This window comes from Pantherophis guttatus, chromosome 3 (genome assembly GCF_059756535.1).
Source record: "Pantherophis guttatus breed Tessera chromosome 3, ASM5975653v1, whole genome shotgun sequence".
NCBI lineage: Eukaryota > Metazoa > Chordata > Lepidosauria > Squamata > Colubridae > Pantherophis > Pantherophis guttatus.
The window spans coordinates 30,465,826-30,493,158 of NC_142065.1; the positions used below are offsets into that span (position 1 = coordinate 30,465,826).

At 35.9% G+C, this 27,333-nt stretch overlaps 1 protein-coding gene across 8 annotated transcripts in view; it reads left to right on the plus strand.

Moving 5' to 3' along the window:
- The window catches only part of PTPRT (protein tyrosine phosphatase receptor type T), a 677,232-nt gene that overhangs the window by 361,247 nt on the left and 288,652 nt on the right, over nt 1-27,333 (plus strand). For all 8 annotated transcript variants that reach the window (XM_034413956.3, XM_034413962.3, XM_034413960.3 and 5 more), the window contains exon 7: nt 16,303-16,596. In XM_034413956.3, coding sequence (XP_034269847.1) covers nt 16,303-16,596 — 294 coding nt within the window. The remainder of the gene's footprint in view (nt 1-16,302; nt 16,597-27,333) is intronic.

A 27,333-nucleotide genomic window follows, 5' to 3' on the forward strand; every position in this document is an offset into this window, starting at 1 on the left:
ACTTGTTGCTTTTACCTTATGATTTATGATTGTATCTTATGATTTATGATCTATGATTTACCACTTTGTTGTTTGCATGTACACTTGAGAGCTTATGCACCGGAAACAAATTCCTTGTGTGTCCAATCACACTCAGCCAATAAGGAATATTCTATTCTATTCTATTTATGTGAGTTGTTAACATCTTTCAGTGTATTTTATCAGTTGTGCAGGTAAAAGAGAGCTATCCAATTCTGTGAGGATACAGGCTGTTTTGGCTTGGGTTACATATCATTTTTTTAAAAAAAAAATCAGATCCATCATCTGGAAGTGCATATGAAGATCACCATTAATACTGGTATGGGATGCCTTTTTTTCATCATCAAACATGACATAGCTATAGAAAAATGACTTCACCACAATCTTTTATATCTGACTTTCTCCAGTTTAGACTGCAGTGGTATGTCTGGCATAGGATATTTTTTTTTTAAGAATCTGAAAACTGCATCTAGACAAAAATGTTATCAGAGTAAGATAAGGAAAATAGGAAGAGCTAAGCAAACAGAATATTTGTTTGATATACTGTACATTTCAGTTTTCTGCAAAGGGCTGAAACTGAAATATATTTGTATCTAAATAACCTTTCAATGTTCTACATATTTTCAGTTTATTGCTTCACTGCCCTAAATAATCTGTTTGTTTTTACAAGCCATTATCTTATTTTCTAAATCTATTATTTTTCACTTCAGAAAAAAATACTTTCGAAATTATTTTAATTGTCCAGAAAATTACACAAATTGCTACTTCTTCTTTAATAACCATGGTATCGTCTCTTGCGCTGAATTATAATATTTGTCCTTCTTCCCTATAATAAAAGAAAGAGTAAAACTTTATTTTTTAATGTTTCATTTAATTTTTTATCCATTAGTTCTACATTTTTATTAAAAAAATCAATTGTCTGATATTATTTAATTAAATTTAATTCCTAAATTCAAAAACTCATTTATTTGCTTCAATTCAGAACAAGTTTATCAGCCATTACCTTCATTACTTTTTTAAAAAATAAAGCTTATTACATCATTATAATTTTTGGGTCAATTCATTCAATTTATCCTATTATACCCTGTTTCCCCCCAAATAAGACATCCCCTGATAATAAGCCCCAATCGGGCTTTTGAGCACATGGCATTAAGGGCAAGTGCTTATTTCAGGGTTCAAAAAAAGACAGGGTCTTATTTTCGGGGAAACATGGTACTAATTAATGTATGGTATTTGCTTATACTGCTTTTATAATATAACTTATTAATTTTATTAATAGAATGATGATCATATAATAATTTATATTGATCAATATTGCCATTATGGCAACAGCCAATTCTGTCAAAACGAAGTGAATAATGATTGTTGAAGTATTAATTTTCCAACACATTGATTAATTAATTGAATTAATCATTTGAAATATTCTTTATTGCCATTAATAAATTGGCTTAAAACAATTAGTTGATTAACCATCATCTTATAATAGATACATTGACAGATTAATTAATATTAAAGCAAAAAATACCATTTTAGAACTGAACGGATATGAACAATTTTGCATGTAATCAACCTAATGTCTTTCAGATATTCAAAGTACAATTCAATATTTCTAATGTATTTAATAAGTTTAATGATTCATAGAGTTGCCCATCGCATCGCAGTGATTCTGGGCAGCATTCACAAGTTAAAATAATCAAACCAACATAAACTCATGATTTAGCAATAACCCTCAAAGCAAAATCACATCAACATAGAGCTTATTTAACCACTTTTTCCAAAAGCCTGGGTGTAATATTTAATTCTTCAAATAGTTGAATTAGTCTTACTTAAAGTGTTTAAAATCTTAGTCTTATGAACATTGCGTAGAAGGCTTGAATATATCTTAAAGACCAAACCTTCAGATTCATAGCCCCATGTAAATTCCTGACATTCTCCAATTATTTATTTTCTCGTACTTGTAAATATAACTGTTACTTGTAAACTATTGATGATACCTGAGTACTGGAGATATCTTTGTTATCATATATATGGTTTATTGTGCAGCAGTTAGAAGAGACTTGTATTTTATATGTTTGTGTGTAGGAAAGAGGAGTCAGAAATGTGAAACAAAATATAACAAATGCTATTGTTTCATAATTGTCTAGAAATACTACATGTTTGTATTTGTGTGTATGTGTTTGCATGTGTGTGTTTGTGTAGTTCTCTCTATGTGTGACATCTTTCACTTGTTAGATTTCCTTATCTTTTTTCTCTCCATTCTTTTTCTTTGTCATCTTTGCTATAAAATAGCTATACTGATCGAGTAGGCATGCCATTTGTCAAAATGACAGGTCTTTGTGAAACACTGCCACTTTCTTTCTAAAACAGACCCCAAAAAATGTTGAAGTGTTTTAATGGTAAAGAAGCTATAGAAAACTTTTGTTGAAACAAAACACACCCTCCTTTAACACCAACCTCTACTTTCCACAATTCCTCCCCTTATCCCAATAATTTTCTAAAGTTGGTCCCTCAATATTAAATATTGAAACTGGATGAAATGACTGAGAAGGTAAGGTAGCATTTTCCTTCAGGATTGTTGAAAATACAAAAGCTCCATAAACACTTCTGGGAAGTGGTGTTTTTTTTTTTTTACTCCTAAAATATTAGAGCTGTTTTTTTTTCTTTAAAAAGTTTGCCTTCCATGTAGAACAAACCAAAACTAAATGTTGTTTCTACTCACAAGCAGACACACAAGTTTATATCTAATCATAGCACTGTCAGTGTGGTTCAGAAAAAGACCATTTTACAAAAACTTTCCTCCCTCAATTTAATGAATCAAGTTCATATTAGAGAAGTGGATGAAATCATTGTTCTTTTTACTCCTATCTCTTGATAAGAATAATGTTGTAAATATTGGTGTTATCAACACTTACAAGGTGGTGTTTTCTACTCCTTAAAATGTGCCTTAAAAAGGAGCATTTTATTTCAGCTTTTGCAATATCCCTGATGACTTCTACAACTTTTATTTAATTCACTGAATTTACGCTAGGAATGAGAAACAATTCTACTTAATACTGTGGTTTTTTTTTTTTTAAATCAATGAATGAGAGCATCTCACAGAGATTTGGATATAATATGCTGTAAAACACCAAAAGGGAAAAAAAGGAAGGGAGAAAGCTATGAAACTATCATGAAATAGAATGGCTTGATAATTCACCTTCTCATTGATCTCTGTTTTCTACTTTTAACCTTCTACTCTGTAAGAAAGGTAAATCTTTCTTATTAGAGCAGCAATAAGCAGAGATACAGAACAGGACATGCTAATGAATGTTTTTCCTTGAATTTTATGTATCAAAAGAAGATTGTGAAAAGGACAGCTGAGTGGGAGACAGGAAAAGTTTAAATGATGTTGGAGTCTTCTGAATTATGAGTCCATTGATAATAATCCTTAAAAATATTTAAGCGTTCAGGCACCTGTGATTTAAGAAGTTCCAATTTTCCCATTTGAAGACAGTGTCTTAAAACTATTGTGTAAGCAATGATTTGGGATTGTTTTTTCAAGACTATTATGTACAGTAAGTAAACTATCTCACATCACATAAGAAAGAGCAAATCAGATGAAGAATGAGCAGCAGAATAGAGCTGAATATCTTTTCCGCTGCTTTCTCTCTAAACAAACCTGCCTAAACATTAATTCTAGATGAGGGGAAAGCAAACAGACAGGGAGTAGCACTCTCACAGGCCTTCTGCTTAAGCAAGTTTGCAGAAGTAATCTCTTCAAAGTGGTGGGAAGTCAACTGGTTTACTCAATGACTTGAACTAGGGAGATTAGTCACAATTTAAAGCTTCATATAGTCTTAATCACGTAACCATTGGACTCTTACAGCACAGCACAGTCATGATTTACCAATCCTGGTAAATCCAATGGCTGGATTCATACAATAGTTGAAGCCCAAACTAAACAAGTTACATCACAATTTAATTTGTAATACAATATACAGCGCTGTTGACTCTTTCAAAAGTATATATGCTTCTCATACGTTGAGCAAAACAATTTAGGCAGGGTCTTTAGATTCATTTCCTCTTTATACACATTTTTATTAAGATTGTCATTTGCTCTATCCTTGTTTGAAAGGAATGTCAGCCTGATACTTGTTTAAATAGTTAATCTCTATTTGCCTGATTCATTTTCGGTATATGCAATGTGTGACTTCCAAGCACACACAACTGTGAATCTTGATCTGAAATAAGATGTTTTCCAGCCCTTTTCTAGTTTTTATATTGAATTAATTCTCCCCTGGAAACTTGTAATAAAAATTTCTGAGCCTTTTAATGTCTAAAATAAAATAAAAGAATTGGAAGCTCAAGGAGATAGCTAGCAACACCGTGTTTACAGTGCATGCCCACAGAAATGTCTTGTTGGAATGGGGAACATAAATACCATAATTCAGTGAATTCAGGCTACTGATTATTAAAGTGTTTCAAGAAAAGCCAATAACCGATAAAGTCTAGGGACAATAAATTAAATTGAATGCTCAGATGAGAATGTGAAACATTAATGGCAGGTAATAGTCATAAAACCAAACTGATAAAGCAGCAAGTGAAAGAGTGGTGACATTTTCTTCCCTCTGATACAAATAACTAGAAGACTCCAATGTTCCCACTTCCCCTGAGAAAAAGCTCCTTGACATTTCAAACCTAAATGGAAGAAGTCCATCTTGTGTTATTGCTGCTTTTATCTTGTTATTCACCCTAACGTTATTGAGAAGCCTTTGGCAGAAACTGTTTGAATAATATTTACCATTACTTCTTTAGGGCTTATTCACACAATAAATGGCCAGAGAAATAGAATCACTTTGTCTCAATGCAAAAAGAACAAAATCCTCCTTGATTACTTTTATTAAATACGTACTATATAATGGGGGACAGAAGTCAGGGGTAATTTTTCAAGCTGGAGTTTTGTTCTCAGTGAAACTCTCCCCCCGCCATCCAACCCCATTTGCCTTTTTTCATATACTGTATCCACACATTTTTATGAAACTGAATGTTAAATGCAAGAAACTTTATTTTTTTTAGCGATAAAACATACAGCATCTGTACAAATGTTTTCAGTTTTGAGGAATGTGGATATTACAATTGTCAGCAGTAAAGCATAGTTCAAAGTAAGAAGAAGCTAATCTTTTCCTCGAGGCCATCCATATGCAAGAATGTTTTCGTCTTCCAGTGACATTGTAGAACTGTACATTACAAATATGTGCATATGCACACATGCAAAGTTACACACACACACACACACACACACACACACACACACACAGAGAGAGAGAGGGGGGGGGAGGGAGGGAGGGAGGGAGGGAGGGAGGGAGGGAGAGACAGAGGGAGGGAGAGATTTATAACTGTTATAAAATTGGTCCTTCATTCCAGTTTCAGTTCTGGTCATGGTAGAAATGGCTGAGGCAAAATCCAAGTATTTATTCTCCAGTTGTAGATGATGGACTGTACTATGCATTTTATTGTTCTGGGATATTACTGGTAAATATTTATTAGGGATGGAGCAAATGTATACACTTGCAGTGCTGTGATGACACCATAATAGCCATTTTTTGAGGACATGAATGGATAGCACATTATCAAAATCTCTTCTGAATGTTTCCTTGTTCATTTTTTCCATTACAGACCAAAGTTATCAGGGCTGAATTATCAGATTTGGAAACAAGTTTTGTCTTATAAAATGTATATTATTTTGAGTACAATATATGATTTATTTAATATATAATTCATACATTAATTATAATATGAGAGCAAAAAGTTAAGTCTTCCTCAGGTTTCCACACCAAACATGTTGGAACCATTTAGAATACATTATTTTTTTTTAATTCAGCATAATTAATTCATCAGAATTATTAATTCAGCTGCCTCAGGCTAAATTAATTATGTGCAACATGTTCTAGAATAGGGGATATTACTTCAGTTCCTTGTCACTCCGTAATGACCCTAGAGTTTACCATAGCACCATATCCCTCCATAGTGATGATGAACCTTTAATTGGTCCATCCAGGATTCAATTGGGTTTCAAAGGAACCTTGGGGTAGTCCTTGAGGCCTTGGTTGCTCCTTGGAATGAGGCCACAATCATTTTAGATTGGATCATACCTATGCAGTCTCTCACTGTGCACAGATCCTGGTTGCATCCCTTGTTTATAGAAGATCTCCTGAAGATTACCTGATAGAAGAAATGCCTTGATTATCACTAGGAAAAAAACAGACCAACCATCAGCTGTGCACAAGTAAAAGTTTTCATTAGGATTTACCTTGTAGTGATAAGAGTAGGGAAACCTGCCTGTTTCTGAGTTCTTATTGTGTCTTTTGGGTGTTGACCAATGGCCTTAATCAAGGAGACCCAATCCTTCCTGTAGCTGCCCTTGAAGTATATTTGGAAGTTTGGAAGCTCAGTTGGTCCAAAGGCATGTGTAAATTTCATTATTCACATATAACATTTCTATACTGTGAGTTTAGCATACATTTCTGGGTGCAAATCAAAATTCTTGTTATCATCTTTTGAAGCCTTGTGTGACATAGGATTAGGTTGTGGAACCACCTTCTCCCAAGGATATGTACTCCTACTTCACAATCCAATAGGAAGGCTCTTTCCTCAGGTGCTTGATTCAGGATTAGTAGATTTCACAGTTGGTGAGATATAGTATTTTAATCCCAATGAGTGTTTACTTGTTTTAGTTTGTTTTTGCATTATGTATTATTATTATTTTGTATTTTTGCTTAACAGTTATGAATACCACCAGAGACATTGTCTAAGTTGGGTAACCCATATAAATGTTTTTTTTTTAAAAAAAATACATACATGTAGTTTTTTAAAGTTAAAGGCAAAAGTGTAGAGCCCAGGATGATAATAATGGCAACCTTCCCACCAGCAGTATCCACAGAAAGGGATCAAAGAATAAGTAAAGTACAAAAGCATTATTTATGTGATGCAAATTTCACACATTTTATACATGCATCTTGACATCACATGCATACATGAAAGGATGGAATTGTGATGCTGCTTTTGTCCTTTTGACAAAAGTGCTAGATCCTTGGTCATTTTGGATTACTAGTAATCATGAAGCAAGATAGCATTTAGAGTCTAAGATTAAACTTAAAAAAAAAAAGCTTTGTGAAAAGAGCTTAAACACAGGAAGTTCTCAGCTTCTGTCTAAGCACAGCTGGCTGTGACTGCCAGCACTAGTAATCTCTAATTTGTCACATGAGGAGGCAGCATTTCTAGTTAAGCATTCATTTCTAAGTCAGAGTTACACAGCCTAGGGTTAGGAGTGGTGGATTCTTCTTCTTTCTTATCACTTCTTAGAAGTGGAATTTCCTGTGTTGATTACCTTGTCATGGTGGTCCAGCTTATCTGAGGATGAATTTGTGATCAGGGAAATGTTGTAATTTTGTTTCTACACAGCAACACTCACAAAACACTCTGGACTGCAGTGCAGTAAAACAGATTAATGAAGGAGAAACCTAAGGAAAGGAAATCATACACATCCATTGTTTGGGATAGTGAAAGTTTTGTCACTAGAAAAGAGGAGCTGGGTTAAATAGAGAACAATATGTTCTTCACATTTGAGATTTCTTCCTGGGATTTTTTAAGTCACATCTTTTGTTGACTAGGTACTAGGATATTAAATATCTTAGAACATGGGTATCAAACATGTATTTTGACTTTGCAGAGCTGGTGTGACCTGTGCTCCAGCCCACAGGCTGCCAGTTTGACACCCCATCTTAGAAGATTTTTCTACCTTTTTAGAAACTGAATGCAGTGTTCTAAATAATCAGTAACTCTTAGGAATATAAAATATATCTGCTTGCTATTTTACCAGTTCAGTTTATCTTAGTAAATTGTTTATTCCAGCTAGCTTTCAAGGACATAAGAAATGTCCTTTGAGACCATATCAGTAACCCATATTTTAATCTGCAAATTCTCTTCAAGGAAAATTAATGTTCATATCAAGTTATTAATTTCTATACAATGATGTTATAAGGTCATATTTCAGATTTTTAAAATAGCTTCCTTCAGGATAGTTTGTGTCTTCTATTAATATATTTTATTACAGTGAGGATTGAAGCTGATTTTCTGGATAACAGTAGTATTTGAGCTTTTTGCTTTATTACAGTCCATTGTGATATCACAACTCTTGGAGCATGAGCCTAGAATCAGGGTTATCCTCAGTTTGTGCAGTTTGGGTCTGTTGGAAGCAACTCTGCCTATCCAGAAACCAAGGTGGAAAATCCCTGGCACCGGAAGGTCCAAATACCTAAAACTACTCAGTCTTGACTTTGACTTGAGCCAAAGCCTGTTGCATCTCATCCTGGCCTCCAGTGGGACAGAATATTCATGGCACAATCAGGCAGTTTGGGATGGAGATATAAAGCTGGGTATTTTCAACATTCTGATGAATACAGCATACTCAATCCAAACCACTAGATAACCTAATTCAGGGGCGTCATGTAAAGAGAGGAGAGAACTAAACCTTGTGGCACCTCACAGACACAGTGAGGTGCCTTCTCTGGACTTCTCTGCCTCATCATTGATGATTGGAACCAGAGTAAGGAGGAGAATCAAAACAACACTGTATCATCTACCCTCAATCCCCAGAGCTGGTCCAGAAAGATACCATGATCAATGGTATTGAAAGTCACTAAAAGATCTAGAAGAGGAACAATGGGTGCAATATCCCATCCTGTTCCTTCCAGAGGATATCCAAGAGTGTGATCAATGCCAACTGTTCCATATCCTGGCTGAATTCCAGTTGGAAGGGGTCCAGATAGTTTGTTTCATCCATTGTGTTTTGAAGCTGCAATGAGACTATCTTCTCCACAACTTTCCCTATCAAGCATATATCTGTTTCATTATTACATTTCCATTCATAATTGAAATTAATTTCAGTTGTCTGGAAATATGATAAAATAGTGTTATAGATATCATAACACTCTAAGATGAAATATTGTTGAAATCATGAACAATTTAATGGTAAAATTAATACCATATTAAGTAGCTTTATTATTTGTTGATGTATTTTACTTTCTTAACACATGACTTTAAAATTTGATATCAGATTATTTTGGTTGAAGATTTGTGTCTACTGTATTACAGTAGACCGAACAAAGACTGACTGCACCCTTGAAGTGACTGGCAGAAACTCACAGAAGTTGGACATGTGAGGTTATCAGATGATGAATTAGGAAAAATAATATTTATCAGTGATGAGAAAAGCAGAGGAGTAGACATTAAATAAATTGGATATATGGGATCAAAGAGGATACTGAAATTTCTTTGGAAAACTAACTGGACAGGTTGAGATAATGAACATTTGTCCATGTCATCACAGAGCTGAATCTGGCTTAATGGCATCAAATTAACTATGTGTTGCTGTGAAATAGTAGATGGCATTCTTCCTGTCACAGGGAGTCCTTGTTTAGCAGCCACAAGAAACGAAGTCATTAAGTGAAGGGGTTATTAAATGAAACTCAATTAGCTGCAATTGTGCTTACAATTTTACTTCATCCTTACTGTGTTTCAGTTAAACTGGACATCTTTCTCTTTGGGAACAATTTGTTATGGGGTAAACAAGCAAGTGAAAATAAGAGCAGAGATGCTGTAAAAGTCATGAATTTGAGGAATGGTTTCTAAGTTGGTTTTTTTAAGCACTGCCATAATTCAAATTATGAAATTATATTTCAGTTCAAATTTGAACTGCCTGAAGCAGTCACAACAAGGCAGTCACTAAGTGAGATTACCTGTATTCTTTTCAATGTGCTTTTGTATAATTCCCAGCTTTTTCTACCTGGAAAACTTCCACTAGACAAATTTGCTTAGAACTCAGTACAAGAAAAGAAAAAGGCTTTCAAACTTCTTCGTCAATTTATGACAAAGCAGCAAAAAATGAATAAAGGTTTCTTCCAATGGAGGGAATGGTACTCCAACAATTTCTGAAATCCCCCACTCCCCCCCCCTTTTAATTTCTTGCCCTGAGACTTAAACTATAGGACTCCAGAAACTCTACAAACTGCTGTAGAGGTTGAATGTACAATGAATCATATCGCTTGGCCATTTTGCATGTGGAAGACCACAGACCTGAGAGTTTGTGAGTTTATTTTTCATCAGATTTATGAGAATTGATATGGGAGAAATGCAGAATAATTTCCTAAATGACAGAATGAATAAAATATATTAATGGAAATTGGAAAACAAACTTGTTGGGGAAAAAATCTTTCTTCTGAAGAAGAAATTTGATGAGAAGGATTAGTATACTCCTTCACCCTAATATGGATTAGACTACTTTGACTTATTTCTTTTTGAAATGCAAAGTGGAGTTTTACAAGATGTATGGTATCTATGAAGCAGTTTTATCTTCCCTTGCACACTGTTCAGTGCATCCCTGTAAATTTCACTATTTTTCTTTTTTAAATTTAATACAAACCTCCTAAAATCTATTTCTTTTCCATCAAATAAAAATGAAGGTAAGAAAAAAAAATACAGACACGATCAGCATTGGCTAAAATACATGAGCTAGGCTGAATGCTGAATATTACTTTTCTAAATTGCTTCCCAATTTTGAAATTACTGATAGTAGACTTGGAACTGCAGTGCACTTTCTTGTGCCAATATATATTACTTTGCCTTTTGTTGTACCCTATTCATTTCTAATGATAGCACTGTAGCTGTTTCCAATGAAAGGAATAAGCAAAACACACACTTTTGCAAGTTTTCTATTATGTTGTCTAGAATCCCTTTCTTGGGTAGCTACTTGGGTAGCTGGATAGACAGAGAGACAGAGAGATAGAGAGACAGCAAGACAGAGAGACAGCGAGACAGAAACAGAGACAGAGAAATAGAGAGACAGAGATATAGAGAGATAGATTTAATTATTACACCAATGTACCTGAATGCTCATAATAATTCAAATACCAATTTGGCAAATTTACAATGGATTTCTAAAGTAAAGGGTTTTATTAGGAATTATTTTATTTTGGTGGCCTAACCTATTTAATTTAATGTCTAATTAAACTGTTTAATATTAAATTAAAATTTTAGAAAATAATATAATAATACTGGAAATTATATTTAAAATTCATTTTCTTGGAAGAGACAAGTATTCTGAATATGCTTAATGCAAGATGAAGGATTTTTATTTATTTATTTTATTTAAATGATCATCTATGGCACAACACTTGAAAAAATAAACATAAAATACATGACTGGCAGTCAAGGTAAAAGCCAGTCAACAACAATTAACATAACCTTCTTACGGGCTGTAACTAACAATAGCATTTAGCAATAGCATTTAGATTTATATACTGCTTCACAGTGCTTTACAGCCCTCTCGAAGTGGTTTACAGAGTCAGCATATTGCCCCCAACAATCTGGGTCCTCATTTTACTGACCTCAGAAGGATGGAAGACTAAGTCAACCTTGAGCCTGGTGAGATTCAAACTGCCAAATTGCAGGCAGCTGGCAGTCAGAAGAGGTAGCCTGCAGTACTGCAGTCTAACTACTGCACCACCACGGCTCTTAATCCAATCACATTCCTGAGCACACAGCCTTTTCTTCAGGGTTAGGCAAGGTCTAGTCTCTGAAGGGAGATTCCAAAGGACAGGCATTGCAACACAAAGAGTTTGTTTCCCAAGTCCTGCAAGATGGCATTCCTTTAATGATATTATCCATGCCATATCTCTCCTGTTGGATCTAACAGGACAGGTAGAAGTCATTCGGGAGAGATGATCAAATAACCCAGCCCCCTACCATGAAGGTCTTTATAGGTGGTCACAAGAATTGCACCTGAAAGCACCTGAAAGCATATTGGTAGTCAATACAGAAGTATATGTTTAGTGAAAAGTACTCATTACTGCTTGCACTGCTGCATTTTGAACTAACTATAGCTTCCAGATGCTTTTCATGGGCAGCCCTTAGTATAGCATATTGCAATAATTCACCTGCATATGACTAAGTATAAGGGTCTGTGAGCAAAGCCTCTCAGTCTAGCTGCATACATGAAAAATAGGTGGCAGCTATTTTCATTGTAAAAAAGCCCTCCTGCCCATAGCTGCCACCTGTTCCTTGAACAGGAGCCATGACCTCCAGATCATTCATTTTGTTTGGGGTAGTGCAATACCACCCAAATCAAGACATGAAGGACCTGGAACCTGGTCCTAAAACCCAAAGTCAATTAATCTTATTAGGGCTGACTTGCAACCTGTTCTTCCCATCTTCCCCACAGCATCCAAACACTGAGATGGAGCCTCCACAACATCATTTGGTTGACCCAGGGTAGAGATGTAAAACTGAGTATTATCAGCACACAGCATGTGTTGTCAGATGACCTCACCCAATGGCTTCATGTAGGTGACACTAATGAGGACAACGTTGAGCCCTGAGGCATGCAACAAATCAGGGACTGTGGGATAGACCTCCCACTCCCCTAAATCAACACTGACTGGAACCAGCCCTGAAGAGAAGAATGGGAACTAGTTTAATATAGTGTCACCCACTTCTAAAACCCAAATTATTTCATGATCAATGCTATTGAAAGACATTAAGAAATCAAGGAGAACCAGGAGAGATGTAGCAGCCATTATTTTTCCACCAGAGAACATCCACAATTACAAGTGATCATGCCATTTCTGTCCTGTACCCAGCTCCGAAAACAGAAAGAAAATGGCACCTATAAACCTTCCTTTTAAAAAGAGAAGGTTGAAAATAGGACACAAATAGCCCAGGACAGTCAAATCTACCGATGGTTTCTTGGAAAGGAAGCAAATCATTGCCTGCTTAAATGTAGATGGGAACAATAATCTGTCAAAGAAAAATTCATCATTGTCAGAATCCAATTGCATATCATCTCCTAGGAAGCCATAATCAACTAAAAAAAATGGTTCTAATCTAGGAGGTAAATGAAGGATTCTGTAGCCTTCATCAGGACTAACAGGTTAGGTAAGTTATGTAAGGTTTTTGTAGCCATTGTCACCATACAGCTAAGCCAGGGGTCAGCAACCTGGAATTCTGGAACTGCATGTGGCTCTTTCACCCCTCTGCTGTGGCTCCCTGTCACTGAAAATGTATCACAACTGCCAATGTGCGACACCCGCCAGCATGTGATTCATTGAGCTATTCAACCCCTGTTAGGCCAACCATGGATAAATCCAAGAAAAGTTACATTTCAGAAGAAAACAGAATGTTTAATTCAATTACATATGCTAGTTTTGTGGCTGCTCAAGAAATAGTCAGGCACAGGAAGGGTTTTGTGGCTCCCAGTGTTTTCTTTTCTATGGGAAACGGTCCAAATGTCTCTTTGAGTGTTTAAGGTTGCAGACCCCTGAGCTAAGCTTTGTTGTTTTTCCCCCATTTCTCTGCATTTCACCAACTTTTTAATAAACTTTCTGTGGCCTTTCATCTAGGCTATGGAAGAAAAAGTGAAGTTGGAAATTTCAACAGGAATGAAAACAAAACAAACCATGGCTTAGAATTTAGTAGAGCATAAGTTTATATCTGGATGTATTCATGAAATGAGGGTGGAGTATTTATTTCCTGTACATATTTTATTAAGGTTCTTGAAATCAAACTTGTTCAGAAATATGAAAGAAATGTGATTTTGGTAGATGTGAGGCATAACACTGCAAATTCTTATTTTATCAAGCATGTCATAACAATGTAGTATAGTTACAAATGCTGGTGTGATAATTTATTTGACAGAGCCACTGAAGAATTTGTGCTTGAGAATTGGGTTTATACAGCACATTGAAATAATTGATTTCTTTCAATTGCTCTCATTTATCTAGATCAGTGTACTAAATGCACAGGGTATGTATAGCCACAAGTTATGAAAAGCAAATTAATATTTAAGAGAAATTGAGAGAAAAAAAACAGGTTTTTCTATTTTAAATTTTAAAATAGAAGAATATAAGCAGCAGAAATAATTATTTTATGATTTTATTTTTTGTTTTATTCTGGTAGAATAAAAATAAACATATTTCAGTTATTTTACAAGTGTAGGACTTTTATCATTATTATCAATTTCATGCTTTAGTTTCTGTGAGTGTTTCTTTTAACTCTGTGTGGCTAACCACATTCAGTCAGAATACTTAGTTTATCCATGTTCTCTGGGTGTTTTAATTTGTTAATATATGCTTTTACCTAACACATATACATATGAACCTCTTGCTTTTCTACTTACTGTGGCTTTAGTAAACCAGGCATAAATAATTCAGTAAAATGGTCTCATCAGACCTTTTTAAAATGCTAATTCCACCGAGTGATGCAGTTATTCTAATTGGAAGGATCACATTTAAAACAAAAGAGGTCAGTGTCATCTCTATCATAGGAGACATAGTCACCTTACTAAGTGCCTTTATAGAGTCACCTTATATGTATATATTTTCCTCAAAATTATCTAAAGGCCACAAATAATCCTGGCTCTCCAAATACTAAAAAATCCCCCCAAAAAACTTTTTAAAACTTTTTAAAAAATCTTAAAATCGATGTTCTTCCTTCTATCACAGCAGTTTCTCTTAAAAATAATTTCCCTTTATTTCAAGGGAAGCAGTAGTTTTCACCAATATGCTGAATAAATAATAGCAGCTGTATGGTGATGCAGTTTTGAGAGGATAAATGTGATTTAGAGCCCTAGGTAGGCATGTTCGTCAAACCTGTCAGTTGCTCCTGAAGGAAGCTACAACTTTTCTTGATCTTGTAATCACAGAAAGGCTTGTTTGATTTAAGGATGTCCTGACAAGTGTGATAAGCATCTCCACAAACACTGAAAATAACCCCCCTTTGTATTCAGATTGCCCCACAGATTGCTTCCGTTTGAACCCTCACTGTGATCCATAAGATAATTAATCTGTGAGTTAAGGACAAGTTCTTAGTCATTAGATCCCAGAGTTAACAGAATAAGACCTATAAGGTATGTACATCTTTTCTAATGGACATAGACATGGATTATTGTGTACGTATTGCTGCTTCCTGTACAGCATTTTTCTGCTAATTTCATTTTATTGAGAACTTTTGTTTCAGGGACCAGATTTAGACTAGGATCTGGGAATATGAGGGGAATGTAAGAAGTCTTTAATATTTATTACATGCTGTGGCCCCAGTTCATATTAAGCTCTACGCAATTACAGTTTACATTGCCAGAAGGAGAATCGTTTATTAATATTCATGGATCTGGTTTGGGACAATGCAAGTTTGAGGCATGTTGATGATGATTCAGTTGGGACAAAGGATAAAAGATCCCTATGTTTGTGCAGGAACTCAGACTGAATGTAAATGTTTTGTGTGTCTACTCTTGGAATATTATGTCTACCCCTAGTTTTCCTATGCCCCTTCACTTTTAGCAGCATTCTCATTTATCTACAAAAAATAATTCCATCTTCCAGGAATGGAGAAATTTGCCAGAAAAGGTGCTAAGCATGATAATTATATATTTACATGGACAATATGTTTCTTTGGCATTAGGTGACTTAATAATTGTGACATGATTAAAGGTTTAATACCAATATGATTGTAAAAAGAGTAAAGTGAAAAGAATAGAGTGAAAATGTAAATGTACTCATAAAGTATATATTTATATCTTTATAAAGTATATCTATCACACAAATTGGTCCTCAGTTTATATGCATTCATAATTATTTATAAACAGGGATTACTTATTAGTGAAATTATGGATTTGTAGGATTCTTTTGACTATTTTGGCAGAGCCTGTTGAAAACAGCAGCTTTTCCCAACTTGGTTTTTTCAGATTTGTTAGGACTGCAACTCCCAGAATATACAGTATAATCAGTATGAGCACCACTAGAGGTTTCAGAAATTAAAGTCGCAATACATCTGAAGATTGCCAGATGGAAAAATACTGGTAGAGAATTTGTGTGCATGCAAGTTCAGTTCAGAATTTATCCTGAAAGTTAATGAAGTCCCTGCAATTTTATTCTTTGTACTGGGTAGGTCACCTGAACACGACTACAAAATTATTTCAAACATGATTATTTGAGAGGTATGATTTATCAAAGGAGTTGCTTCTTCTACATAAACAATTTCTTGAAAATAAAACAATTTGTTCCAGTGCTAAAGTCTGGATGAGTAGTTTAATAAATAAATTATTTCTATTTCTCCTTTTCTTTCCTCTAGGTAATGCTTGAAAATAACCTATTACATTGCACAATACCTTTTCAAACAGAGTGAGCAAACAAACAAACAAACAAAAACCCACCTCAGAGTTTTTTATAGATCTCTTCTTGTTGTTACTTCTTTCAGAACCACCCACTCCTATTGCTCCTCCAGAACTTCTAGCAGTTGGAGCCACGTACCTATGGATCAAACCAAATGCCAACTCCATCATCGGTGATGGGCCCATCATCCTGAAAGAGGTAGAATACCGTACAACCAATGGGAATTGGGCCGAAACCCACATTGTGGATTCTCCCAATTACAAGTTATGGCATCTAGACCCTGATGTGGAATATGAGATCAGAGTCCTTCTTACCCGTCCTGGAGAAGGGGGAACTGGACCCCCTGGGCCTCCTCTCACAACAAGGACAAAATGTGCTGGTAAGCCACCATCCTTTACAAATTCTGTGCAATACCTAGAAGTTATTTTGTAACAAGGGATGAAAAGAGATTGATGTCACGTCTATGCCTTTCTACTTTTTTTCTTTAATTGTCCAGTTAACATCCAGCATAATTTTCCAGTTATTTGGAGAATAAGGATTTCATTTTGTCTATTATGCCATCGGCTGTATTGTACTCTTTAAGTTCTCTGAATTCTTAGTAGAAAAGCAAAGCAATAATCTAGATGATTTTTTTTTAATTCAGTTCTGTTTATTTTATCTTTCTAAAGCATGTTTTGAAAAGTGTGAATTTGTTACTCAAAACAGCCTGGACTTTCTGCTTTGTACATAATAAATTAAGTCTTAAGCATTAAGCAATTGCATTTCTAAAAGATTTAATTTTCTCAGTGCAAAATTAATATTAATAAATCCACTTTAATAATATCAGAGTAGAAACATGCATCTTTTACTCTGTTTAAGTATGCTGACTATTTAACTAAGTAGTGTTTCACAATTTCTGATTAAAATCCCTGCTCTCAGTGAGCAGTTTTAGACAACAAAGTGTGCCTTAAACTCTTTATGATATATTAAAAATATCAGAGCTTCTATCAGCCATCTAAAGTAGCACATGTGGTTTAAAAAAAAAATCTTTCCATAAGGAAAGATATAATGGTTATATAGAGTCCTGGTAATCACCCTTCACCTAATGTGAGTGAAGCTGATTTTTTTTAAAAAAATATTTCTAGTTAGTAAAAAAATTGAGAAGTTGAGCATGCCTGAAGGGTGAGAGCCATTACTTGCACTTTGCACACTAATTTTAAAATTATATCAATGGAGAAAGCATCTGTCATTGGCAGAATCTACTATTTTTTCTCCTCCTGACAAAAATGTCAATTCATTCAAGGTTTAAGTTTTTTTAATTACTGTTATATAAAGCCCTAAATATCCTTGGAATAGAAAACCACATAAATCACCTTCCTTCTACAAGGCTGTATAGGTAGCCACATTTTGGACCTCACCTTACTTTTGGGTAGTGATATGGATATGAAAGGAATTCCCACCTGCTCACTGTCCAGGCCAAATGAGATTGACAATTAGCATGAAATCCTGTAGGATGAACAGGCTGATTAAGATAGCCCACTCAGGTTCTTTATGGGTGAATTTTTTTTTTTCTGGTGGGTGCTTAAAAGGGATTGTTTGGGCTCTTTTTGACTTTGGAGCTCAGGAAGTGGATAGCGTGGCTGTAACTGGAAACTTCTTGGCTTGATCCACACCTGGCTTCCTAAACAGTTTTATAGGACTATAACAAACTGGGATGTGGTGGCTCAGTGGCTAAGACGCTGAGCTTGTAAATCGAAAGATTGGCAGTTCAGTGGTTTGAATCCCTAGTGCTGCGTAACGGGGTGAGCTCCTATTACTTGCCCAGCTTCTGCCAACCTAGTGGTTCGAAACAGGTAAAAAATGCAAGTAGAAAAAATAGGGACCACCTTTGGTGGAAAGATAACAGCATTCCATGTGCCTTTGGTGTTTAGTCATGCTGGCCACATGACCAGGGAGACATCTTTGGACAGTGCTGGCTCTTTGAAACGGAGTTGAGCACCGCCCCCTAGAGCCAGGAATGATTAGCACATATGTGTGAGGAGAACCTTTACCTTTACTGTCCCCATTTATATGTAATCATTTTATGTGTTTATGGCTATGTTTTGCCTATTGATATCTATTTATTTGTGCCATTTTTTTCATGTGTCCATGTCTATATCTATACTGATACTTGTTTCCTTGTACTAATTGACAAACAATTAAATAAAGACATAAATATGCTGATAATAATTTGATTGTACATTGCCATCCCAGTCTATTCAAGAGAGATTGTTAATGTCTTATTCCAGTGTCTAGAAACTATGAGAGTGTTGACAGGACAAAATAGGCTGAAATTGAACCCAAGTGAGAGAGGGTTTTTTTTATAGATTCTCTGCTACACCGTATGCCTGATCCTGTTTCTTGATGGGGTGACATTGCATCTGAAAAAGCAAGTCCATGATTTGGGGGTTCTCCTGGAAATATAGCTATTGTTAAATAGGCAGACAGAAACCATAGTTAACTTGTGTTTGCCCAGTTTCATCTGGTACTTCAGTTGTGACCCTCTCAAAATCCAATGCTCTCACCACACCTGTTTGTTCTATTGCAATGCATTCTGCATGGGACTGCTTTTGAGGATCATCTAAAAGTTTCCATTAGGATTTAGGGAATGTAATATAATGTCCAGAATGTCACGGCCCAAGTGCTGGCTAGTAGACACCAGTATAAGCGCATAATATCTTTGATCAGGCTCTGTACCAATTCTTTATTTTTTTCCTAAATGTAAGTCAAATTGTTGTGTTTACAGGGTGTGGCACTGGTTACTTGGAGGATCACCTCCTCCAATTTGTACTCAACCCCATCCAGGAGAATCTATTTGGTATGCCATGAATGTTGATTGTCTTCTTATGGTCATTCATGAAAAGGCCAGTTCTTTGGGGTTTCTTTGGAAAGCTCTCTCCCCAATAACTGAGGAACATCATATTTCCAATTACATCTTTCTTGTTTCAGTAGTAGAGACAGGTTTTTATTTCCTATCCATTTTTAATGTACCACTTTTACAATAACTTTTTATTTGATGTTGCTTTATCCTTTTTTGAATTTGATTGCAAGGTCCTTTGAGATATTTTATGGGAGGCAGTAGATAAACCTTTTAATATTTATAAATAAAAATCAGATGATGAAAGCTTCTCCTGGTATCATGGGAAGCTTTTTCTTCTTTGAAACTTTATTACTGCATGGGAAAGGGCAGAGTAAGAATGCTTTGTAGATAAATAAATATAAGTTTGCTCCATTTAGAGACAGGGCTATTTTAGGGAACCTGCACCACCTCCACAACCCCTGCTCCAAAGGGGTTAAGAGAATGGAGTTGGACTATCATTATATATTACACTTGGCTAGGTTTGGGGCAGGTAGGTGGGAAACTTGAAAGAATATGAAGGAACAATGCAGCCAGCAATAGCTGTTGTAACACTGAAGTAAAAAGCAAGGCAAAGGGGGGAAAGCTAATTGTTTAAGCATTTCCCCTTGCTACTACTTTTGCAAGCTCTGTCTCTTTTATAAGGGCTGAAAAATATCATTCAAAATGGCACTAGAAATGCCTGCCTTTCATGCATTCAATTGTGTCTTGTTGGTAGCCTTCAAATAATGTTCTGAGTTTCCTTTGTTCTCTTCCCATCTTGGTGAATAGACTTTTTTTTTCAAAAGAAACTGTACCAGCCTTAGCAATCGTAAGATAGCTTTTGAGAGAGGAAAGAGTTGCAGGTGACATAAACAGTGAGAAATAACATCTCACCCAGCTCATTATTGGTGATCATCATGCATATTTCATTTCCTGTTTAACTTTTAAAGACCTATGCTTCTGATATATACCACAGCCTACAATCAAAATTGGTTTTGTAAAGAATTGTTTTAAGTAACTCCAGTCACAATTTCTGAGAATTATAGATTGTTTGTTGTTTTTTGTTTGTTATAATACTTGAGGCTCAGTCTTGGGTTTCAGCTACAGAGTTTTTAATACAGATGTCAGTACTCCTGAGAGATTGTCATGTAACAGAAGAACTCTTTAATACGATGTTCTACATCTGCTGTGCTTCATGCAACTTCCAATATTAGTGTCTGCCCCTTTTCTTTGTAGATGTTAATGTAGCCTTGGAGCTATAAAAGAAAGATTTTCCAGCATTTAAATTGTGCCTAGTTCCAACTAAGAAGGAAATCCATGATTGAACATCTGTTTCACTGTGAAGGGAAGTATTTATGAGAACATTAACCACAGAAAAATTACACGGATTTCAAGTTGCATGCTGACGTTTCACTAAATAAAAAGTGAAGTTGCACATTTATACTTGCTGTGTTTTCTGATTACTATGACATCCATTTAGATTTTAGCTGTTTGGGCTAATCTGTTATCCCTATCACACTCTTTCTGGTCAAAAAGATATAAGAAGGACTTCAGGAAATCATTTATATAGGACGGCGTCTATTATTTGGCACCAGAGTGGCAGAGTTTGAATATCACACAAGAGTAATAAATTGTGCGTAATATCTTGGCACAAATAGATAGACTTTTGATTCTGCTTCAGGTACCAAAACATTTTGACTTGGTTCTGAACTTTTAACAATTTTCTGTCAGAAAATAGCATGTTTTATTCCTGTTCCTTTATATGGTGGAAAAGATAATAAATTATAAACATTAAAATATGTTTTTACTCTCCCTAGAAATTCCAATTTTCTTCATATCAAAGTAATTGTATGATCAGGAAGAGTTCAGTGTGAGTTAGAGAGATTGTGACATAACAACTTGTGATGGCTGGAATACTTGATCATAAAATGGATATGTTCTTTCAGAATTTGACAAAAGCTTTTGATTTATTAATAAGAATAAGAATTCAAAGTGAATATTGATTATGAAAAGTATTACTTTACAAAATGATAGTTTATATTAGCAGTGTGTATTTTATTTATTATTAAATTGATGTGTTAGTTATAATGTTTTTGTAAAATAAAGTTTTCTGAATCCTTTGATATTCACAAACTATGTTCAAAGAAATCCTGCTATTTGATCTTGGTAAAATTTGTGTTCTTGTTAACAAAAAAAATGAGATAGAAAATAATGTTGCCATTGAAGAATCAAGAAGGAAGGAAGGAAGGAAGGAAGGAAGGAAGGATTTTGCTTGTAGGTTCTGGCAATTTCAGATTGAACTTGACCATATATATACTATGATTTTTAGGGTTTTTTACAGAGAGATATTTTTCATATACCATGAAATTATGATGATCCTTATGATGAATGATATTCTGTATATGAATGAAAGATGGAAGGCTTAGTTGACCTTGAGCTGGTCAGGATTCTTTTCTTTTTTTTAATATATGTTTTATTGGTACATTTTTTCTTTAAAAACATTAAAAAATTCCATGTCTATCTGAACCGCGTGTTGTCTGGGTATAATTAATTTTGAGTAAAGGTACAACAATAACCATGATCATGCTAGTAATCTTAATGAACATATCAATATTAATCATAAAATAATAAAACAATATGTCCATCTTAAAATATTTTAAATACATTCTTTGTTATCTCTTTAAATTCTTTTTAAATTCTAACCTCTGTTTTTTATTAGTTAACCATTGGTAAAATATATCCCATGTTAAAAAGTATTCTGTTTCTTCCTTTTCTTTTATCTTAAGTGTCAATCTATCCATCTCAGCACATTCTAATATTTTTTTTTATTACACTTTCATCTATCGGGATCTCTTCATTTTTCCATTGTTGTGCAAACACTATTCTTACTGCTGTTACTACATGCAAAATTAAATATGTATTCCCTTTATTATACTGTTCTGGTAGCATCCCAAGCAGAAATATTTCTGGTTTCTAATTTATGTGTTGTTTTATCATTTTTTATAACCAAGTATGAATTTTAGTCCAATATTTTTTTGCCTTTGGGCATGTCCAGCACATATGATAATATGAACCTGGTATCTGATTATACTTCCAACAGTTAGCTGATAAGTTTTCAAACATCTTTGCTATCCTAGCTGGTGGTAAATGCCATCTATTAAAAAAATTGTATAGATTTTCCTTATAGGCCATTGACATTGTTAATTTACAGTTTCTGTCCCATAATTTCTGTTATTTATCTAGTTGTATTGGGTAACCAAAGTTTTTAGCTGATCTTATCATTGTTTCTTTCACTTGCTCTTCTTCCATTTTAATACTCAGTAAGTAGCTATAATTTTTTAAAATTAATTTTTCATCTGTCCCTACTAATATCCGGTCTAGTTCTGTTGGTTCTTTATAAAAACCGTACATTCTTGTATCTTTTGCATTGTTTGAATTTAAGTTCCCCTGGTCAGGATTGAACTGCTGAACTGCCAGCAGTCGGTAGTCAGCAGAATTAGCCTAATATAAAAGACAATTATGTTTTCATAGATTTTCACAGGTACAGGTATGAAAGTCTTGGCGTATTTGGGTTTTTTCCCAAAAGAGCATTTTGACGACGTTTCGACAAGGTCCCACTCGTCATCTTCAGGCTGATGTCTTCAGCTTCGTGCATGTGCGAGCAAAACGTGATCTCTATAAATACTGGTGGGGAGGTGTGGAGTGCTGGCTTTGTGGTTGTAAGCGGGTTGGTTGGTTATGTTGTTACATCTTGATTAGTTGATGGAGTAGATGTTTGTAGATTAGTTGTCTGTTTCATAACATCCTGTGTGGGCGAGGTCCTAGCTGTGTGCCCATTAGGCTTTTGTGTTTTAATGACCTGGGTAATGGGCTGTGTGGCAGCATCCTGAGCTCCAGTGTTGTGACATCCTGAGTCCTGAGCTGCAACATTCTGGGTAGTTGGCTGTGTTGTAGCGCCCTGAGTTTTAGTGTTGTAATATCCTGAGTTCTGTGATGTATTGTCTTGAGCAGATGGCTGTGATACAACATCCCGGGCTTTGGTTTGGCTCCGAGTCTGAGGTCTTGTCATGTGCTCATGGCATGTGTTAGTTTGCTTTGTGTGGGGATAGGAAAGGGGTGCAGCAGTTGGCAATGCCGCCACAGTCTGACTCCTGGACAGTGGCTGTATTTCGTCTGTGGGATGGGATTGGGTTTGAATCTGGTGAGGATGATTGGTGGTGGTGTCATGTATTATCCTGGGTCTGGTGTCAATGTTTGTGGCTGGGGCTCGTTTGTTGACTAGGGTTAGTTTCCAGATGTCTGCTAGGCGGGAGGTATCGTCATGTTTATTCATGTTATGGGGGTGTTTCTCTATTTCGATGGCTTCCATAATTATTCTCTTGTTGAAGTGTTCAGTTTTGGAGATTAATTTGGTTCCTTCAAAATCAATTCCATGTCCTGTTGTTTTAAGGTGCTGGAAAAGGAAGAAAGTTTTTTCTTCTTTTCTGACTGTGTTCTTGTGTTCTGCGATGCGTGCATTTATTATCCTATTGGTTTGCCCAATGTATGTGGCTGGGCAGGTTTTGCATGGTATTTCATAGACTCCTTGGTTTTCTAGCTGGATCTTGTCTTTGGGGTTTCTTAAGATGTTGGCTATTTTTTGGTCAGGATAGAATGTTGTCTTGATGTTGTGTTTGTGAAGAATTTTGCTGATTTTATCTGTGGTGCCTTTGATGTAAGGGAGGAGGGCGATGCCATTGTCCTGTTCTGTGTCTTGGTTCTTGGGGAGTGTCTCCCTTTGGATTAGGTTGGTAATTGTGTTTCTTTGGAATCCGTTAGAGATTAATACGTTTGTGGGAGTGTGTAATTCAGTTTTCAGGGGGTCTTTGTCGGCTAGGCGTTTGGTTCTGGAGATGAGAGTCTTGGCTACAGAGTTGATCTGTGCAGGGTGGTGATGTGATTGAGCGTTTAAGTAGCGGTTTGTGTGCATTTTTTTCCGGTAGATGGTGTGTCCTGGGGAGCCGTCGGGTTTTCTGTAGACTAGGACATCCAGAAAGGGGAGTTTGTTGTTAGCTTCTATTTCCATAGTAAATTGTATTTTGGGGTGTAGGTTGTTGAGATGTGTGAGGAAGTTGTCCAGTTTTTTCTTTCCGTGTGGCCAAATTATGAAAGTGTCATCTTCATATCTGAGCCAGAGTTTGGGTTTGTGTTCAGATTTATCTAAAGCGTTGGTTTCAAAGTGTTCCATGTATAGGCTTGGGATGACGGATGAGAGGGATGATCCAATAGGTGCTCCTTCTATCTGTTTGTATCTTTGTCCATTGTGGATGAAGTATGTGTTGGTTAGGCAGTGGTTGGCCAGATCTAGGATGGGTTTAGGGGGGTTGTATTTGTTTTGGATAGCTGTCAAGGCTTCTTTAATAGGCACTTGGGTGTCTATTAAATCATTCTCCCAGCAGACAAAGGTAATGCCAAAGTGGTGATGAAACACATCTGACTACCAAGCCAAACTATCCAACCTATTCCAAGACCCTGCTTACAAACCTCTAAACACAGACCCCACCACCTAAACAAATCCAAAACAAATACAACCCCCTAAACACATCCTAGATCTGACCAACCACTGCCTAACCAACACATACTTCATCCACAATGGACAGAAGAGTCCCAGTGACAAAGATTAACATAGGACCCAAGATAACACATGACACCACCACCAATCATCCTCACCAGATTCAAACCCAAACCCATCCCATAGACGAAATACAACCACCATCCAGAAGCCAGACCACGGTGGCATCACCAGCTACTGCACCTCTCTCTGATCCCCACCCAAAGCAAACTGACACATGCCATGAACACATGGCAAGACCTCAAACTCGGAGCCAAATCAAAGCCCGGGATGTGGCATCACAGCCATCTGCTCAGGACATTACATCAAATATCTCAGGATATCAGGACACTAGAACTCAGGATGTTAACACACAGCCCATTATCCAGGTCATTAAAACACAAAAGCTTAATGGACACACATCAAGGACCTCGCCCACACAAGATGTTACGAAACAGCCGACTAATCTATAAACATCAACTCCATCAACTAATCAAGATGTAACAACACAGCCAACCAACTCACTTACAACAACAAAGCCAGCACTCCCCACCTCCCCACCAGTATTTATAGAGAGACGGCAGCTCCGATCACGCTTTGCTCGCACATGCACGAGGCCACAGCTAGGATAATGAAGCAGGAGAAAAAACTGCTGCCCTCCAGTCAGGACACAGAGTTGCAGGCTAACCAGCATACGCCAGCAGCAGCAAACATAGAAAAGCAACAACTCCGATCTTGCAGCATACCCACAGCTTCTAAAACTAGGGGTCCGATGATGACAAGTTAGAGAGCTTGTCGAAACATTGCCAAAAAGAAAACTTTTAAAGTGTTGGTTAGGATTTTAGCCAGAGTTTCAAAAGACCTTACAAAGTGTTTTGTTGGGATTTTGGAGGATCTTAAGCTGGGATTTTAGCCAGGATTTTAAGCATTTCAACTAACAGACTTTTAATGATGGGGGAAAACACCCGAGATTTTAACTTTTTTACACACACCCGTGAAAACTTGAGAAGACACACACACACACACACACATTCTTACTTTTTTCTTACTTTTTGTAGGTTTTATGTGTGTTTTTCTTTTAGCCAGGTTTCTCACTAGGCAGCATAGGGCAGCATAGGGCCTGCTGGCTGCCAGAAGAAAGAAGCCCAGAATCGAGTGGATGTGACTCCACTGAGCAAGATAAAAATCTTGGTTATGTAGGAGAAAGCTGGCTAAAAGAAACACACACACACACACACACACACACACATATATATATATAAGCTAAAAAGCTTGAAATAGATCTATACTAGTCTCCCTTTATTTCTTTATCAGTATATATATGTCTAAAAAGAGTTTTGGCAGCTAATACAATTTGTGCCTTGGTATACAATCTGCCACAATGCAATCATTTTATTGCTTTTGTTTGTTTGGCAGCCTCTAGGAATCAGAGACCAAAACAAAATTTCATAAAGTTATATTAGTTACCTTAGTTATCCATTTATTTAACAATAACATTAACATTTATATAGCTGCCCATCTACCAATGAAACTCTGGACGGCAAACAAATGTAAAACATAATACCCAAATATTGGTTATCGCCTGACCATTGAAGCAAAGAGAAATCAGGTTATTTAAGGATTTGCACAGTTGCAGAAGGGAAAAGATAACATTTAATATGGAAGTGACTCACTTGAGAAAGGTGATTTTTCTAAATGGCTACAAGTTCTGGAACAAATCTTCACAGGCATCTTCAGAATTGTGCTATGTGGTCTAATACACATTTTTTCATTTTACTATTTTCTTTGACATTGCTCAGTCCATTAAATTCACATAAACCAACATATCAAAGCAAAACAGAAACACTCCTAACATTTATTGCCTGTGAAATACTAAGCTATAGGCAGAATTTGTCTGATTTTTATATATATATATATATATGAAATATAAACAACATTTTACAAAGAAACAGATTTTATTCCCTACCCTATGAAAGCATATTTCAGTTAATACCTATCTTTATGGTTGTTCTTCATTCCGATATATTTAAAAATCGAGTTGTAATTTTTTGCTTGTTTGCTTTTTCATCTTCCTACTAAGTAAACAGAATTCAGTGATGAGTGCCATTATCCGTGCCAGCAGCTCAAGAAAGTTTATCAGACATAATGCTATAAATCATCACTGAGATAAACTTCATTACCAAACATTCATTTATGCCATCAGCAAAGAGCAGATGGAGGAGAAAGATCAGGAACAGCAACATATTAAGTTGGCTTGAAAACAAGCATCATATTATTCCTTCTGGTTTCAAATATTGCCTTTAAGTAGACAGGGGACATACTAATATTCCTGATAGCCCAACTTCTCTTAAAGTAAACTAGCCAAATGACTTCCATGGCAGAATTTTGAAGAGCTTGCAACCACCAGTTCGATGGTGTGATAGGTAAAATGTTACTCTAAGTTAGGGATGTCAAACTCACAGCCCGTGAACTGGATGCGTCACGCGCTGGCTATCCTCACCCCCATTTTAGCAAAGGGGGAAAAAAATTGCAATACATCATGTAACAACAACGTGGCGCCGCGAGTTTGACACCTCTGCTCTAAGTCATTGAATGTTCTTTTCCCTTTTCAGATATCCACATACTAGTTTTGGTAATATGAATAGTCAAACTACATAATCAGTTCTATG